Below are 19,683 nucleotides of genomic sequence, written 5' to 3'. Positions count from 1 at the left end.
CAAATACATTTCAACTCAGTTTTTCACAATTCCTGACATTTAATCCTGGTAAAGATTCCCTGTTTTAGGTCAGTTAGGATCACCATTTTATTTTAAGAATGTGAAATGTCAGAATAATAGCAGAGAGAATAATTTATTTCAGCTTTTATCACATTCCCAGTGGGTCAGAAGTTTACATACACTCAATTAGTATTTGGTAGCATTGCCTTTAAATTGTTTAAGTTGCGTCAAACGTTTCGGGTAGCCTTACACAAGCTTCCCACAATAAGTTGGATGAATTTCAGCCCATTCCTCCACACAGAGCTGATGTAACTGATGCAGGTTTGTAGGCCTCCTTGCTCGCACACACTTTTTCTGTTCTGCCCACACATTTTCTATAGGATTGAGCTCAGGGCTTTGTGATGGCCACTCCAATACCTTGACTTTGATATCTCATTCACTGCTCAATAGGGACGCATAGGAACGCAGAGCCTTCTAAATAAGAGTCCCTTCCTGTTTGGATTTTTCTCAGGCTTCGCCTGCAACATAAGTTCTGTTATACTCACAGACAGTATTTTTACAGTTTTGGAAACTGTAGTGTTTTCTATCCTAAGCTGTGAATTATATGCATATTCTAGCATCTTTTCCTGACAAAATATACCGTTTACTACGGGAACGTTATTTTTCCAAAAATGAAAATACTGCCCCCTAGTCACAAAAGGTTAAGCCATTTAGCCACAACTTTGGAAGTATGCTTGGGGTCATTGTCCATTTGGATGACACATTTGCGACCAATCTTTAACTTCCTGACTGATGTCTTGAGATGTTGCTTCAATATATCCACATCATTTTCGTCTTCATGAAGCCATCTATTTTGTGAAGTGCACCAGTCCCTCCTGCAGGAAAGCACCCCCACAACATGATGCTGCCACCCCTGTGCATCATAGTTGGGATGGTGTTCTTCGGCTTGCAAGCCTGCCCCTTTTTCCTCCAAACATAATGATGGTCATTATGGCCAAACAGTTCTATTTTTGTTTCATCAGACCAGAGGACATTTCTCCAAAAAGTATGATCTTTGTCCCCATGTGCAGTTGAAAACCATAGTCTGGCTTTTTTATGGCGGTTTTGGAGCAGTGGATTCTTCCTTGCTGAGTGGCCTTTCAGGTTATGTCGATGTTGGACTTGTTTTCCTATGGATATAGATACTTATGTACCCGTTTCCTCCAGCATCTTCACAAGGTCCTTTGCTGTTGTTCTGAGATTGATTTGCACTTTTCGCACCAACGTACGTTCATCTCTAGAAAACAGAACGCATCTCCTTCCTGAGCGGTGTGACAGCTGCGTGGTCCCATGGTGTTTATACTTCTGGTCTGGTGCCTTCAGGCATTTGGAAATTGCTCCCAAGGAAGAACTAGACTTGTGGAGGTCTACATTTTTTTCTGAGGTCTTGGCTGATTTCTTTTAATTTTCCCATGATGTCATGCAAAGAGGCATTGAGTTTGAAGGTTGGCCTTGAAATACATCCACAAGTACACCTCCAATTGACTCAAATGATGTCAATTAGCCTATCAGAAGCTTCTAAAGCCATGACATCATTTTCTGGAATTTCCCAAGCTGTTTACAGGCACAGTCAACTTAGTGTACGTAAACTTCTGACCCACTGGAATTGTGATACAGTGAATTATAAGATAAATAATCTGTCTGTAAACAATTGTTGGAAAAATTACTTGTGTCATGCACAAGGTAGATGCCCTAACCGACTTTCCAAAACTATAGTTTGTTAACAAAACATTTGTGGAGTGGTTGAAAAACAGGTTTTAATGACTCCAACCTAAGTGTATGTAAACTTCCGACTTCAACTGTAGATATGTACAGTACCAGTCAAAATTCTGCACCTACTCATTCAAAGGTTTTTCTTTATTATTACTATTTTCTACATTGTAGAATACATAGAATAATAGTGAAGACATCAAAACTATGAATTAACAAATGGAATCATGTAGTAACCCAAAAATTGTTAAACAAATCAAAATATATTTTATATTTTATATTCTTCAAAATAGCAACCCTGTGCCTTGATGACAGCTTTCACTCTTGACATTCTCTCAACCATCTTTATGAGGAATGCTATTCCATCAGTCTTGGGTTCCCACATACGCTGAGGACTTGTTGGATGCTTTTCCTTCACACTCTGGTCCAACTCATCCCAAACCATCTCAACTGGGTTGAGGTCGGGTGATTATGGAGGCCAGGTCATCTGATGCAGCACTCCATCACTCTCCTTCTTGGTTAAATAGCCCTTACACAGTCTGGAGGTGTGTTGGGTCATTGTTCTGTTGAAAAAAAATGATAGTCGCACTAAGCGCAAACCACTTGGAATGGCGTATCGCTGCAGAATGCTGTGAAGACACAGCGGTTGGAACCAAAAATCTCAAAATCGAACCTCATCAGACCAAAGGGCAGATTTCCACCGGTTTTATGTCCATTGCTCATTTTTCTTGGCCCAATCAAGTCTCTTCTTATTATTGGTGTCATTTAGTAGTGGTTTCTTTGCAGAAGGCCTGATTCACTCAGTCTCATCTGAACAGTTGATGTTGAGATGTGTCTGTTAAAGGAACTCTGTGAAGCATTTATTTGGGCTGCAATCTGAGGTGCAGTTAACACTAATGAACTTATCCTCTGCAGCAGAGGTAACTCTGGGTCTTTCTTTCCTGTGGTGGTCCTCATGAGAGCCAGTTTCATCATAGCACTTGATGGTTATTGCAAATGCACATTCCTGACATTTTCCATATTGACTGACCTTCATGTCTTAAAGTAATGATGGACTGTTATTTCTCTTTGCTTATTTGAGCTGTTCTTGCCAGAATATGGACTTGGTCTTTTACCAAATAGGGCTATCATCAAGTCAAAAGGTGGCTACTTTGAAGAATTTCAAATATATTTTGATTTGTTTAACAGTTTTTTGATTACTACATCATTCCATATGTGTTATTTCGTAGTTTTGATGTCTTCACTATTATTCTACAATGTAGAAAATAGTAAAATAATAAAGAAAAACTCTTGAATGAGTAGGTGTCCAAACTTTTGACTGGTACTGTATGTGTGTGTGTGTTTGTGTGTGTACATGTGCGCATGCTGTGTGTGATGGTGTGCCAGGCTCAGAGCAATGGGGCAGTAGGCTGGGTACACATTGACCAGTAACCAATGCCCAGTGAACAGACCTTCCAGTGTGTGAGCCCACAGGAAAAGTGCTTGTGCGTGCTTGTGCATGTGTGTGGTGATGAGGTTGAGAGACAGGAAGTTGGCCTGGGAGTTTGCACAGGTGTGTGTGGGGTGTGTTTGAGAGCTGTTGAGAAGGGAAAAGGTTAGCCTCTCAATTTCACATATATGGGCACTTTTCCTCTTTGGGGTACTTATTGCTTACTTAGTGCTGACAGTACGTTTAATAATACAACCATATGGGACCTTATTCAATCAAAGTGCTATGAAGATTCAGATTCAAAGGTAATGTCAATCTAAGGGTCAACATTGCATTGTACTAATAAGCCATTGTGACTCAACTTCCCAATAGTGAAACCTGTGTGTTTCCAAGGTAACTATTTTCTCCTCTTACACATTGAGGATTGTTATTCTAACAGCCCAAATGGAAATCTGGAGTGTGTAGATAACACTGAACACAATGCCAGTCCACTGCCTGCATGCACACAAAGTGCACACACACACACAGACGCAACAACTGGGTGGTCTTCCTGGAGACACAAGGGTTAATGTGTGCTGTTTCAGGTTATCGGCTCCACTTGGAGACACACACACACATACACACAGAAACACTGTCTGTATCAGTGGCCGTTCAGTCAGCGTCTCTCTCTGGCTGATATGACCAGTGTCCTGTTGGTCAATGACTGGTTGGCTGGTCAGCAGATCCAGTGTTCACTTAGCTACCACGCTTGACTGCAGAAGTAAGGTTCAATTGCACTTTCTTACCCAGTAACATACCTACCCACCGAGTATCATCAACATATGCCATTTCCACAATCAAATAAACACGTTCCCAATTTTGGTCCTGGGTATCCAAGTGGGTGCAAAAAATGCACACACCTGATTCCACTAATCAAAGGCTTGATGAGTTGATTTGTTGTGTCAGGTGTTACTGTTAAGGAAAAATAAGTGCACCCCACAAACAGGATTGGGAAACACTGAAATAAACCATTGCTCAATGCTTTGGGACACTGAATAAATAGCAGGTAGACTCCTTTCATGGGTAGATGTTTCCAATTTTCCATTATATGTGAGGACAGGTTGTTTGTGACAGGTGAGTCTTTATTTAGTTTTTATCTTTACATCTTCATTTTTTCAAAATTAGGCTGAGATTCAATCCAATCCATGCTAAATCCGCGTTATAGCACGCTTGACATTTAAAGGGGGCTGAACTTCCTGATTTAGCCTCGGTTAAAAGTTTCCTCACTAGGAAATGCGATTAGATTTTGGGTTCTGGAGGCATGCTTTGATGTGGATGTCTCTTGTGTGTTCGAATGTGGGAAGCCTTTGTACTTTCACTCTGCCTAAACAGTACACAGTTACTCACCCTTCTAGATAACTTGAAACAGTCTAACCAGGTATGATGTCTGAAAGTAGCCTAGACCAGCTAGCAAGCTAGCAAACGTCTTTCGACAATTAGATACAGCCGTTGTGCGACCGTGACAAAGTTGGTCAGGCTTTCCAAAGTCAGACCATCTGTGGAGCTAGTTAGGGACTGTCAATAAATTACACATTGTAAATGGACAATATTTTGTTGCTGCACACTTTTTTTGTCACATACACCTGATAGGTGCATTGAAATGTGGTGTTTTTACAGGGTCAACCATAGTACTACAGAGGAAGTTGGGGTTAATTGCCTTACTCAAGGGCACAACGATAGATTTTTCACCTTGTTGGCTCAGGTATTCAAACCAGCAACCTTTCAGTTGGCCTAACCCTCTATCCGCTAGGCTACCCGCTGCCCTATTTTAGCTCTCATTAAATGCTTTCAATATTTGGATATTCATTTCTGTAATTTATAGTTAGGTTTTTAAGTCATTGAAATTTGGAGCTATTGACATTTTAAAATATTGTCCCGTGTACAGTGTGTAATGATGGTCCCTAACTAGCCCCATAGGGATATCGAATGTGAAACCAAATTAGCCATGGGCATTATGATCGAAATAAACTCAACCCAAGGAAGAAAAACTGTTACGGTACCCTTCATTCCATGTCAATGCCAAATAGTCCGTTTTTAAAAGGAGAAGTTGCTTATTATGTTCAATCGATTGAGCCGACATGCGATCTCTGTGATCGTCAGCGACCATGCCTTTCTTTGAAAACTGCATTGTCAGTGCTATGAATTGAATCTTGGTCTAAACATATCTTTATTTTGTTATATTCTGCAATTCAGCTTAGTGATACAAAAACAACGTTTAGACTGTGTTTTGATAGACATAATGATTTCAACATCACTTGTGGTAGAAAAACAAGTTTGCCAACATTAACCTTTTTTTATTTTTTTAAGTTGTTCCTTTTTTCTGTTCAGGTTCTCTGCCAAAAATGGAGATGCGTGAACACAGTTCACAGAGAGAAAATGTATCACTCATGCTGTCCATCTGACTGTGACTCACACATGCGCTTGTCAGCTGGCTTACAAACATCTGGATGTCATTTGTGCAGGAGTGTGGAGAGAGTGAGGGGAGAAGGGAGGTATAGGCTGAGTAAGTGAGGGTTGGTCCACGAGAAGAGGCAGAGATGTCCCTTTTCAGAGCGATCCTTTTAACTTGTGCATGTGTGAAACATTACAAGTATCAACTATGGTTACAATGACCTTTGTTTAATTTGGGCTTGTGCTTTATGCTAGAGCTCAACTCTTTACTAGGGGTGTCTTCAGTGAGGTAAAACATTGAACGACACAGGATAAGGCAGAGGGCAGGAAAATAGGCTGTGTGCCAGCCTTTACAAACAGCTGTTAGGTTTGTTGTAGTTTAAGAACTTGGTGTGGCAGATAAGGACCCCTGCTCCTTGTGTATCCAAGGAAAGCCCCACCCTCAAACCTACACCACCAACTCTTTCCAAAACAACAACAGGCCATGGCTGTTTGTACCCACACAAGTACAAACATAAACAGTTGTACCATCTTGTCTTACCTCTCAAGTCGCAGACAGTCAGACACATATTATCTCTCTCTTACATGCACACAAAAACACACATTGCATAAACACAGATTCCAACACTCAAAGCTAAACAATATCACTCTAAACAACCAACAGGGGTGCTTTTTCTCTCTCTCATACAAGCACACGTGCAAGCCCCCCACACATGAAGTGTGAGACTGAGAGGATGTAGGGAAGTACTATTGTAGGGTGGGGTAGTGCAGTGGACCAGGTTTCATGCCAGCATGGAGCAGATGGTGACCCAGCAGGTTCATGGGACCCTGGTCCCCTACGTGTACTAGACGCCCCCACAAGGCACACTGCAAGGTCCCAGAGAGACTGAGACACAGGCCTACAGAGGTCAAGGCAAGCCAAATGCGACTTGTTTCAGGAAACTAGGCTTGTGTTGCACATCACTACTTCACAGCAGAGCCATTGGAAGGTATGACGTTTTTTTAAAACCTTTATTTAACTAGGCAAGTCAGTTAAGACCAAATTCTTATTTACAATGATGGCATAACATAAACATGTTAATACAAACATATTAATATTTGTTTTTTGGCAGAAATGCCTTCTGGAACATGTGAACTTTCACTTGCCTTAATAACAAATGGGTATGCCATTTGTAAATACAAATGAAATTGTTAAATTATGAGCCCAGTTGGTTTAGACACAGAAAAAAGAAATGGAACCTTCCCACTCGTCATGATTGGCTGAGATAATGGATGGGCTGGACATGCCGAGAGATGAGTTCGGATTGGTCTGCCATGCAGCAGGCTTCTGTTTATAACATGAGCTGCTCAATATCTTTTTTTAAAGATATCACAAAGAACTGCAAAAGTGTTGCTAATTCTCTCCACTTTCTCGAGGACCGAGTTTTGAAATCAATGGAATGCCCTGTGGAGTATGATAGCTAAGAAGATGGAGAAATTCTGGGTTTTGATTGCAAATATGCGTAGGGTGTCAGAAAAAGAACACACAGAAGGCTGTTGTATAAAACACCTGTCTCCGAATTACATCTTCAAACTAAGGGCAACCATGGTATCCGTGACAGAGATGGAGAAGCGTTCATCCATGTATATGGGTAAGGAAGTCTAGCTAGCTACATATTCAGATATTATACGTTTCTAATTTTGTTAGGAAGTTGTTTTCATTGCAAGTTATAGCATACTGTTAGCTAGCTAGGTAATGTTAGCTGACAGGCTTGATAGCTAACATTACGTGTATGATCTGTGTAGCAATATTATTACTATTATTCTGTGTAGTAATATTTGCATTGCTAGTGTAGCGGTCTTTATATGTACCACAGGAGAACCAAGAAATGAAGAGCGACACCACAGCTGTCTTTTTGGCTTTTATGTCGATCTGCAATAGTATTATGAAATGACAGGAACACATCAGTCTCCAATGCACCATCTGACAAGTTGTTCTTTCTCTCTGTGTTTTCTCGGACCCACACATACACATTCATACATAAAGCCATGATGTATAAATAATAACCCGTCCTTAATACAAATAATGTATAATCTTAATTCTTAGACAATGGAACCGTACCTGCAATAGTATTATGAAAAGACAGGACAGGAACAAATCGGTCTCCAATGCACCATCTTCATGCTCTATACAGGAGCATGAAGAAAGGTAAAACACATATCCTGTCTCACATCCCCAATACATTGCTAGGTGCTTTCAGTGTTGACAGTATTAAGATACAACAACTCATGTACAAAAACACTGTAATACAAACAAGCTACAACGTGAAATCACCTTTATCCCATTCAGACCTTATATGGCTAAAACTACATCTCCCATAATGCAACGCTAGCATCAGTCAGCAGCTCAGCTAACCGTTTGCGTCAAAGAAAGCTAGCGACAGCAATACTAGCTAGCAACAGAAATACTTTTCTGTAAACTATATTAATAACAACAATAAAACTCTGAAAGTTACATGTTTCAATAGTCTCACACTCCCTTTATAACAATATCTACAGGATTAACCTTGGGATATTTGATTTATTTCACTTTATGGACTTCTAAAAAGGTTAATTGTTTTCCTAGCTAGCTACATGTCTAAACAAAAGACTTGACTTTGCAAGTAACCATTTCACTGTACCATTTTCACCTTCTGTAACCTGTGCATGTGACAAATAAACTTGTATTTGATATAGCGTGATTAATATAGTTTGTTTTTTATAGTGTGTGTGTGTTTACCAGAGACGGTAATGTGAAGAACAACATGACCTCCACCAATGTCAAATTAGAATATAACGACGTTAGGCCAACAAGACTGTAAGCTATTTTCTGTCATTAGTTTGCCATTAACTTGCAAACATTATTCCATTATTTTCCTGCAATAATGAATACAAATTAGCTCAAGTTAAAACGTTGTCAGCTATATGATGTGGTCATTATTTGAATTGGCTAGCCAGCTAACTTAACATTAGCTAGCTTGCTAACCAGCTAGAAACTAAACCAAAACATTGTTTAGAAAGTTGCTTTTAGTTGCCTGGTTTGATAGATTAACATATAATAACTTTATTGGTGTTAAAATACACTAGTTATGCTATTTTGGACCACCAGGCTGCTGATGTAATGCTGTTGTTTTTGTGCATATACTTGTTCATAACGACAACGACAAGTTTGATGTTGGACGACAATAGAATGTTCATGACGTCACTGACAACTGTTGATAGATGTACTATAAACCAGCCTTTAGTCTGGAAACTGGCTGTTTAGTACAAGGCCTCACATTAGAATCATTAAAGAGATGAGTAGACCTAAGGCTTAAGACGGTGTGAACGATGCTGAATGGGTGTTGACACAGAAGAGCTCTCCAGTATGTTTACATTCAAGGCCATTTTCTAAAAAGTGAGTTTAAAAGTTTGTCAACTTTCAAAGCAGAATACTTTCCCATTGTACCTCAACTATTGTATGATATACCATTTTTAGCTCTGTCTCTACTTTATCCAATGTAAAAAAAACACAATTTCAAATTTTGCTACATAATTTGCTACACAATTTAACAAAAATAATATTTTAGGAGGAGCTCTACCTATCTGCTGCTGCTCAGTTAAACTTCTTAAGGCTAGTGGGCACTATTTTCACGTCTGGATGAAAAGCATGCCCAAAGTAAACTGCCTGCTACTCAGGCCCAGAAGATAGCATATGCGTATTATTAGTGTATTTGCATAGGAAACACTCTGAAGTTTCTAAAACTGTTTGAATGATGTCTGTGAGTATAACAACTTATTTAGCAGGCAAAACCCAGAGGACAAACCATCCAGGTCTTTTGTTTTTTGAGGTCACTCTCTTTTCAATGAGATTTCTATGTGGATCTAGATTTCGAAGGCACTTGCTTGCAGTTCCTATCGCTTCCACTAGATGTCAACAGTCTTTAGAAATTGTTTTATGTTTTTCCTTTGAGAAATGAAGAAGTATGCTGTTCAGAACGAGGCAACGAGGCTCGAGTCTAGTGTACTGTTGTGGTTGGGGCGTGCAACCTGAAAGCTCGCTCCACTTTGTCAGTTTATCCCGTCTTAAATTTGATCAATTATTTACGTTTAAAAACACCTAAAGTTGGATTAGGAAAGTTGTTTGAAATGTTTGGATCAAGTTTACAGGTAACTATATTAAATACTTTGTAGTCACATTGCGCGAGTTGGAACTGGTGTTTTTCTGGATGAAACAAGCCAAATAAAATAGACATTTTGGAGATATAACGGCAGAATATATCGAACAAAAGGACCATTTGTGATGTTTAATGGACATATTGGAGTGCCAACAGAAGAAGATCTTCAAAGGTAAGGCATGAATTATGTCGTTATTTCTGACTTTTCTGTTGCGCCTGGTGGGTTGAAATGCGATTTTCATGTGTTTGTTTGATGGGGTGCTGTCCCCAGATAATAGCATGGTTTGCTTTCGCCGTAAAACCATTTTGAAATCTGACACTGTGGCTGGATTAACCTCTCTGGGGTACGTTATGGTCATTATTTGAACTGGCTAGCCAGCTAACTTAATGCTAGGTAGCTAGCTAACAAGCTAGAAACTAACCAAAACATTGTTTAGAAAGTTGCTTTTAGTTGCCTGGTTTGATAGATTGACAAATACTACATTCATTTTTAAACAGATGGGTTCATTGGAGTTCAAATACACCAGTTTTGCTATTTTGGATGTCATGCAGCCTGTCGTTTTTTTTGTTTATACTTTTTCATAACGAGTTTGATATCGGGCGGCAAAAGATTGTTCATGATGTCACTGCGACAACTGTCTACAGACATGTCGATAGACATAGTATAAACCAGCCTTTAGTCTTGAAATCGTTGGTTGTGAACCCTTAAAGCGATGGGTGGGGCTCAGGCTTAAGAGGGTGTGAACGATGCTAAATGGGAATAGACAGAGCTCTCCAGCAGGTGTACCAAAATATTCACGGACCATTTTCTCACAAGTGGGGTTACAAGGTTATCAAACAGAATTACTTTTCCATTGTTCCTCAACTGTAGTGTATAATATACAATTTTCTAGCTCTGTGTCTCTACTTTTATCCAATGTAATAAAAAAAAGACTGAATCAAAGCCGGTCGGTCACAAATCAACCTCAGGTGACAGGAAGAGTAAGGTAAAAGCCAGGGAGGAAGAAGAAGACAAGCACCAACACCTCCACCACCACGAAGAAGAAGTTAATGAAGTATTACGGAAATTCGGCACAACAGCATGATTTCAATTTAAATTCATAATCCTGTGTTATCGGACATTGCATTCAATGTAAACTCTGCAGATGTTGGCTTAAAAGGAAATTGCCTTTACAGAAAGCTTCAGCGATACTGATAGGCCTAATTATTCTACACGCACACGCAAACACACACGCAAACACACACACTCAGCCAGGTGTTCCCAAACTTTTTCACTCAGGCCTCCTGTTTTATTTCTTTTTATGACTTGATCAGCTTATAATGCGGGTAGATTGTGGCTTCCATCAATGTAATTTTCTGCATCATTTCCAATCCTCCATAAGTATTTTTTGAATATATAAATAAATAAATATATATATATATAGCTTTTTTTTATACAAATCAAAATATATTTCCTTTGACTTGATGACAGCTTTGCACACTCTTGGTATTCTCTCAACCAGCTTCATTAGGTAGTCACCTGGAATGCATTTCAATTAATAGGTGTGCCTTCTTAAAGTTAATTTGTGGAATTTCTTTCCTTCGTAATGCCTTTGCGCCAATAATTTGTGTTGTGACAAGGTAGTGGTATACAGAAGATCACCCTATTTGGTGATAGACCAAGTCCATATTATGGCAAGAACATCTCTAATAAGCAAAGAGAAACGACAGTCCATCATTACTTTAAGGCATGAAGGCCAGTCAATCAGGAAAATGTCTAGAACTTTTAAAGTTTCTTCATGTGCAGTCTCAAAAATTTTCTCTAATTGGCTTCCATGGGCCAAGAAACAGGAGCAATGGACATTAGACCCGTTTAAATCTATACTTTGGTCTGAGGAGTCCAAATGTTAGATTTTTGGTTCCAACCGCTGTGTCTTTGTGAGATGCAGAGTAGATAAATGGAAGATCTCCATGCTTCACGGTGGGAACCACACATGCGGAGGAGGAGGTGTGATGATCAGGGGTGCTTTACTGGTGACACTGTCAGTGATTTATTTCAATTCAATTCAAGGCACACTTAACCAGCATGGCTACCACAGCACTCTGCAGCAATACACCATCCCATCTGGTTTGCTCTTAGTGGGACTATCATTTGTTTTTCAACAGGACAATGACCCAACACACCTCCAGGCTGTGTAGAAGACAGATTCAGACCAAAACAAAATGGCTGCAGTTTCCTACTTCCTCATGTCCAAAAGCCATTTGTATTTTCATAGCTACAACGACCCCAGTCCGATCCAATCACCCCTCCAATCACCCACCAACCCCCCCATTAATTCCTATTGACACAGTGACCACATCGATACAACTTCCCTTTAAGCACGCCACATTGTCTCTGTGAACTAACCTTTCACCTTCTCCCCTCAATATCACCTGCCATAAAAGCATCATTTGGACAGAGCATTCTCAGTCTAGTTGAGGGGCCCCTGTGAGGACCCTGGTGTTTATCAGCTATGGGCAAACAGTGGCTTTGAGGAACGGTTGGAGCCGGGCTTCTCTGACTTTATGGCATTGATTTAAGACTGGAGCCACAGAGTGAGGAATCTGACTGGGCTTAGCAGCAGGGGCCCCACTCTAGTGAGTCCTCCTAGCTAACTAGTAACCTATTGGGCCCCCAGAGACACAGAGAGAGAGGTATGGGAGACAGGAGACTGGGACATGTAATTCCTGTCTTGGCATAGTTTGTAACTAAACCACTCAAAGGTCATAGAGGTTACATTGTATCATTGTACCTTTGCTGCTAAGACATAACATTGACACAATGTTGCAAATAGGTCATAAGAAGGTTACAACATTGCAAATATGTTGTGAGAAGGTTGGCCAAGATATTCCCATGTGACAACAGAATAGGTACAGACGACAACGTATGCTAGAGTGATTGTTTCAATCAACTATATTGTAATTTACTTATATTTACTCATCTGCTAAAGGACTCCAATGTATTTGTATGTTTACCGAGTTTGTTGTTGAATAACTGTGTCAGAGGTCAGAGATAAATCCTAATGACCAACCTTGAGCCTACTGAGACTCCTATTCACCTTATTTGGGAGGGTGCTATGTTACAGAACATTCAGATAGAAATGTAATGTGTAGAACATAAGCAATTATCTGCCATGCAGACTAAAGATTACTGTCAGCTATCAGTGTCTATAAATTACATTTCTATCTGCAACTATTCTATAAGTTATCTATCAAGTCAATATCAGTAGTTAGACGGTTGCTCCCCAGTGGCATCTATAGAGGGAATCAAAATCAGTGGGGATGTTACTGGGGATAGGAAGTCAGCCAGGGCAAACAGAATTGACAGGATGTGAAGGTTCATGTTGACTGTGTGTGTGTGTGTGATGATCTGTCCACAAAATGAGGTGGAAACTGAGCTGCACTTCCTAACCTCCTGCCAAATGTATGAACACATTAAAGCCATTTATTTCCCACGGATCACACAGATCCCCAAAGAATTTGAAAACAAATCAAACATTGATAAACTCCCATATCTGTGAAATATCACAATGGGCAAATCACGGCCGCAAGATTTGTTTCCCGTAGCCATGAGAAAAGGGTGTATGAATATGGCATGAGCATGTGTGTCTGAGCAAGTGTGATGTGATTAATGTTTGTTGAAATGTATCTAGGTCTGAGTTGGTGTTTTGTCTTTATTCGTCTTTTTTCTTTATGTTGACGGTTGGACATTATTAAGCCCCAGCCAACGTCATGTGTAGTTTAGAGAATCTAAGTTTGTGGAATGTTAAGTTGTCTATTGTATATTTGTGCATTGTCTAAATACCTAAATAATATTACGGTTGAGTTTTAATTAAGGTTGAATTAAAACTCAAAATAGCAACCAGTGGAGCACAAACAACATGGTAAATACCATCAATATGTATCTGTTTATCAATGTGTATCTGTTTATCTATCTCCCCCCACTATTTGTACTACAACTATTTGCACATTGCTAAAACGCTGATAATATAGCCTTTGAACTGTCTTTATCCTTTTTTAAACCTTTTTGATTGCAATGTTTAGTGTTAATTTCAAATCGTTTTTCTTGATGTTGCTAAATTTGTTTCTTCTCGCTTTTTTTTGTTGACCGGTAGTCTAGTGGTTAGAGCGTTGGATAGTAACAGAACGATTGCAAGATCGATCCCCGAGCTGATGAGGTAAAAATACGCCGTTCTGCCCTTGAACAAGGCAGTTAACCCACTAGCATACCCTGTTCAAAGGCATTTAAATCTTTTGTCTTGCCTATTCACCATCTGAATGGCACACATACACAATCCATGCCTCAATTGTCTCAATGCTTAAAAATCCATATTTAACCTGTGTCCTCCCTTTCATCTACACCAATTAAAGTGGATTTAACAGGTAAGATCAATAAGGGATCAAAGCTTTCACCTGGATTCACATATGTCATGTTCCTAATGTTTTGTACACTCAGTGTATGTTTCCCATGCCCGTTTGAATGGAATTGAATTGAGTGTTTCAGATGCTCTGTCATACTCTGCTGTACTCTGCTGCTTCTCTCTGCCTGCCTGCCTGCCTGCTGCCTGCCTGCCTGCCTGCCTGCCCTCTCTCATGACCCTCCCCCACTGACCTGGCTGGCTTGTGTCTGTACTGGCATTGAGAGAATACGATGTAATTGGTTGGCCAGTTCTGGTGCAGAGGGAGAAGGAGGGAGAGAGACAGAATGCTGACTCAGGCACTATCTCTATTGTTCTCTAAATTGTAACCCAACACCCCCTGGCTCCAGGCCCCAGATTGGCCTTCTAACTGCGGCCAGCCGAAACTGCTACAGCAGAGGGAAGGTGGCGTATAATATGCTGTGTAAAACAAAATTCCTATCTCCCCCATTTTCCTGATAGTAGTTCAAAATCCACAATGCCTTCAGAAAGTATTCACACCCCTTGACTTTTTCCACATTTTGTTGTGTTACAGGTTACATTTATAATGGATTAAATTGAGATTTTGTGTCACCGGCCTACAGACAATATGTTTTTAGAATTTTAAAAGAAAATTACAAATGAAAACTATTCAACCCCTTTGTAATGGCATGCCGAAATAAGTTCAGGAGTAAAACATTTGCTTAATAAGTCACATAATAAGTTGGATGGACTTGCAATAATAGTGTTTATGACTACCTAATTTCTGTACCCAACACATACAATTATCTGTAAAATCCCTCAGTCGAACACAGATTGAAACACAAAGACCAGGAAGGTGTTCCAATGCCTCGCAAATAAGGGCACCTATTGGTAGATGGGTAATACAAAATAAAAACGCAGACATTGAATAACCCTTTGAGCATGGTAAAGCTATTAATTACACTTTGGATCGTGTACAATACACCCAGTCACTACGAAGATACAGGCATCCTTCTTAACTCTGTTTCCGGAGGAAGAAAACCACTCAGAGATTTCACCATGATGCCAACTGAGACTTGAAAGCAGTTACAGAGTTTAATGGCTGTGACAGGGGAAAACTGAGGATTGATCAACAACATTGTAGTTATTCCACAATTCTAACCTAAATGACAGAGTGAAAAGTAGGAAGCCTGTACAGAATAAAACATGTTCCAAAACATGCATCCTGTTTGCAACAAGGAACTGAATTTAAACTGCAAAAAATCTACTTTATGTCCTGAATACAACGTTGTTTGGGGCAAATCCAACACAAAACCTGGTTCAGTCTGCTTTCCAACACACTGAGAGACAAATCCACCTTTAAGCAGGACAATAACCTAAAACACAAGCCTAATATACTGTCACGACTTCCTCTCCTTGTTCGGGCGACGTTCGGCTTTCTAGCTATCACCGCTCCATTTTTCATGTGTCCATTTGATTTGTCTTGTTCCATGCACACCTGGTTTTCATTCCCCAATTAATCTACATGCATTTATTCCTCTGTTCTCCATCATGTCTTTGTGTTAGATTGTTTGTGTTATGTGTTTGTTGTTGATGCGCCAGACTGGTTTGTTTTTTTCCGTGGTATGTTTTTATTTTTATTTCACCTTTATTTATCCAGGTAGGGAAGATGAGAACAAGTACTCATTTACAATTGCGACCTGGCCAAGATAAAGCAAAGCAGTTCGACACATACAACAACTCAGTTACACATGGAGTAAAACAAACACAGTAGAAACAAGTCTATATACGATGTGAGCAAATGAGGTGAGATAAGGGAGGAAAAGGCAAAAAAAGGCCATGGTGGCAGTGTAAATACAATACAATATAGCAAGTAAAACACTGGAATGGTAGATTTGCAGTGGAAGAATGTGCAAAGTAGAAATAAAAATAATGGGGTGCAAAGGAGAAAAATAAATACAGTAGCGAAAGAGGAAGTTGTTTGTGCTGAATTATAGATGTACAGGGCTCGATGTACAGGGCTATGTACAGGTGCGGTAATCTGTGAGCTGCTCTGACAGCTGGTGCTTAAAGCTAGTGAGGGAGAAGTGTTAAGTGTTTCCAGTTTCAGAGATTTTTGTAGTTTGTTCCAGTCATTGGCAGCAGAGAACCGGAAGGAGAGGCGGCCAAATAAATAATTGGTTTTGGGTGACCAGAGAGATATACCTGCTGGAGCGCGTGCTACAGGTGGGTGATGCTATGGTGAACAGCAAGCTGAGATAAGGGGGGATTTTACCTAGCAGGGTTTTGTAGATTACCTGGAGCCAGTGGGTTTGGCGATGAGTATGAAGCGAGAGCCAGCCAACGAGGGCGTACAGGTCGCAATGATGGGTAGTATATGGGGCTTTGGTGACAACACGGATGGCACTGTGATAGACTGCATCCAATTTGTTGAGTAGGGTATTGGAGGCTATTTTGTAAATGACATCGCCGAAGTCGAGGATTGGTAGGATGGTCAGTTTTACAAGGGTATGTTTGGCAGCATGAGTGAAGGATGCTTTGTCGCGAAATAGGAAACCAATTCTAGATTTAACTTTGGATTGGAGATGTTTGATGTGGGTCTGGAAGGAGAGTTTACAGTCTAACCAGACACCTAGGTATTTGTAGTTGTACATGTATTCTAAGTCCGAGCCGTCCAGAGTAGTGATGTTGGACAGGCGGGCAGGTGCAGGCAGCGATCGGTTGATGAGCATGCATTTAGTTTTACTTGTATTTAAGAGCAATTGAAGGCCACGGAAGGAGAGTTGTATGGCATTTAAGCTTGCATGGAGGGTTGTTAACACAGTGTCCAAAGAAGGGCCAGAAGTATAAAGAATGGTGTCGTCTGCGTAGAGGTGGATCAGAGACTCACCGGCAGCAAGAGCGACATCATTGATGTATACAGAGAAGAGAGTCGGTCCAAGAATTGAACCCTGTGGCACCCCCATAGAGACGGCCAGAGGTCCGGACAGCAGACCCTCCGATTTGACACACTGAACTCTATCAGAGAAGTAGTTGGTGAACCAGGTGAGGCAATTATTTGAGAAACCAAGGCTGTTGAGTCTGCCAATGAGGATGTGGTGATTGACAGAGTTGAAAGCCTTGGCCAGATCAATGAACACGGCTGCACAGTAATGTTTCATATCGATGGCGGTTAAGATATGGTTTAGGACCTTGAGCGTGGCTGAGGTGCAACCGTGGCCAGCTCTGAAACCAGATTGCATAGCAGAGAGGGTATGGTGAGATTTGAAATGGTCTGTAATCTGTTTGTTGACTTGCCTTTCGTAAACCTTAGAAAGGCAGGGTAGGATAGATGTACTGTAGGTCTGTAGCAGTTTGAGTCTAGAGTGTCACCCCCTTTGAAGAGGGGTTGACCACAGCTGCTTTCCAATCTTTGGGAATCTCAGACGACACGAAAGAGGTTGAACAGTCTAGTAATAGGGGTGGCAACAATTTCGGCAGATAATTTTAGAAAGAAAGGGTCCAGATTGTCTAGCTAGGCTGAATTGTAGGGGTCCATATTTTACAGCTCTTTCAGAACATCAGCTGACTGGATTTGGGAGAAGGACAAATGGGGAAGGCGAGTTGCTGTGGGGGGTGCAGTGCTGAGGACCGGGGTAGGGGTAGCCAGGTGGAAAGCATGGCCAGCCGTAGAAAAATGCTTATTGAAAATCTCAATTATAGTGAATTTATCAGTGGTGACAGTGTTTCCTATCTTCAGTGCAGTGGGCAGCTGGGAGGAGGTGTTCTTATTCTCCATGGACTTTACAGTATCCCAGAACTTTTTTGAGTTAGTGTTGCAGGAAGCAAATTTCTGCTTGAAAAAGCTAGCCTTGGCTTTTCTAACTGCCTATGTATATTGGTTTCTAGCTTCCCTGAAAAGCTGCATATCACGGGGGATGTTCGATGCTAATGCAGAATGCCACAGGATGTTTTTGTGTTGGTTAAGGGCAGTCAGGTCTGGGGAGAACCAAGGGCTCTATCTGTTCCTGGTTCTAAATTTATTGAATGGGGAATGCTTATTTAAGATGTTTAGGAAGGCATTTAAAAAAAATAAACGGGCATCCTCTAATGACGAGATGATGTCAATATCCTTCCAGGATGCCCTGGCCAGGTCGATTAGAAAGGCCTGCTCACTGAAGTGTTTCAGGGAGCGTTTGACAGTGATGAGTGGAGGTCGTTTGACCGCTGACCCATTACGGATGCAGGCAATGAGGCAGTGATCGCTGAAATCTTGGTTGAAAACAGCGGAGGTGTATTTAGAGGGAAAGTTGGTTAGGATGATATCTATGAGGGTGCCCGTGTTTACGCTTTGGGGAGGTACCTGGTAGGTTCATTGATAATTTGTTACCTCTACCCGTCCTGGCCGGATCCAGCTCCAGTGGGATGCGTCTCTCCATTCCCAGGGAGTATGATGGGACGGCAGCACAGTGCCAGGGGTTCCTATTACAGCTGGACCTATACCTGGCCACCATTCACCCAGCTCCCTCGGGTAGGGAGAGGGTGTTCGCCCTCGTCTCATGCATTTTGGGGAGAGCTCTGGAGTGGGAAAACGCCGTGTGGAGAGAGGAAGACCACTTTGAGGAGGTCACCCGCCGCTGGGCGGGGGAAATACTCTTCCATTTGAGGCAATGGACGAGGAGCGCATAGGAGTTTGCGCTAGAGGGCCTTGGCCGCCAGAGTAGGATGGAACGACAGGGCCCTCATCGACCACTATCGATGTAGCCTACGTGAGGACGTCCGACGGGAGTTGAACTGCAGGAATGCCACCATCACCTTTGACCAACTGGTGGATCTGTCCATCCGGTTGGATAACCTGCTGGTCATCTGTGGATGTCCTGAGGGGGCTCTGTCTGTTCCATCTCCCAGCACTCCCGCTCTGGTGCCCATGGAGTTGGGAGGGGCTGCATGTAGGGAGGCGGGAGGAGGGGCCTTCACCTGCACCATCTGTGGCCACAGAGGGCACACTGCCGGTCATTGCCGGGTTGGTCCCTCTGGGAGTTGAGGCAGCAGGCAAGGCACTCTGGCGTCACCCCAGGTGAGTCTGCACCAATTCTATCGACAGAGCATTAGCTCTTAGTTTAGAGATCCCCATTATTCCTGTGGATAGACCTTTCCCGGTTCACGCTCTGGATAGTCGATTATTAGGGTCGAGGCTAATAAGGGAAGACACCATCTCCCTGGCCATGAAGACGCAGGGGGCCACAAGGAGAGAATCAGTCTCTTTCTCATTTACTCTCCTGCGTTTCCCGTGGTACTAGGCCTTCCCTGGTTGGCTCGTCATAACCCCAACATTTCCTGGCAACGGAGGGCTCTCACGGGGTGGTCTCGGGAGTGCTCGGGGAGGTGTGTAGGGGTGTCCGTTGGTGCTACCACGGTGGAAAGTCCAAACCAGGTCTCCACCGTGCGCATTCCCCCAGAATATGCAGATTTGGCTCTTGCCTTCTGTAAAAAGAAGGCGACTCAATTACCACCCCATCGACGG

At 41.6% G+C, this 19,683-nt stretch overlaps 1 protein-coding gene across 1 annotated transcript in view; it reads right to left on the bottom strand.

The window, feature by feature from the left end:
- Window positions 1–19,145, bottom strand: part of LOC124045501 — a 31,418-nt gene extending 12,273 nt beyond the window's left edge. The window contains exon 1 of the mRNA XM_046364874.1: window positions 18,929–19,145. Coding sequence (XP_046220830.1) covers window positions 18,929–19,145 — 217 coding nt within the window. The remainder of the gene's footprint in view (window positions 1–18,928) is intronic.
- Between the last annotated feature and the right edge of the window lie 538 nt (window positions 19,146–19,683).

Source organism: Oncorhynchus gorbuscha, linkage group LG01, assembly GCF_021184085.1.
Source record: "Oncorhynchus gorbuscha isolate QuinsamMale2020 ecotype Even-year linkage group LG01, OgorEven_v1.0, whole genome shotgun sequence".
Taxonomy (NCBI): domain Eukaryota; kingdom Metazoa; phylum Chordata; class Actinopteri; order Salmoniformes; family Salmonidae; genus Oncorhynchus; species Oncorhynchus gorbuscha.
This window is presented reverse-complemented; position numbering and strand designations above follow the sequence as displayed.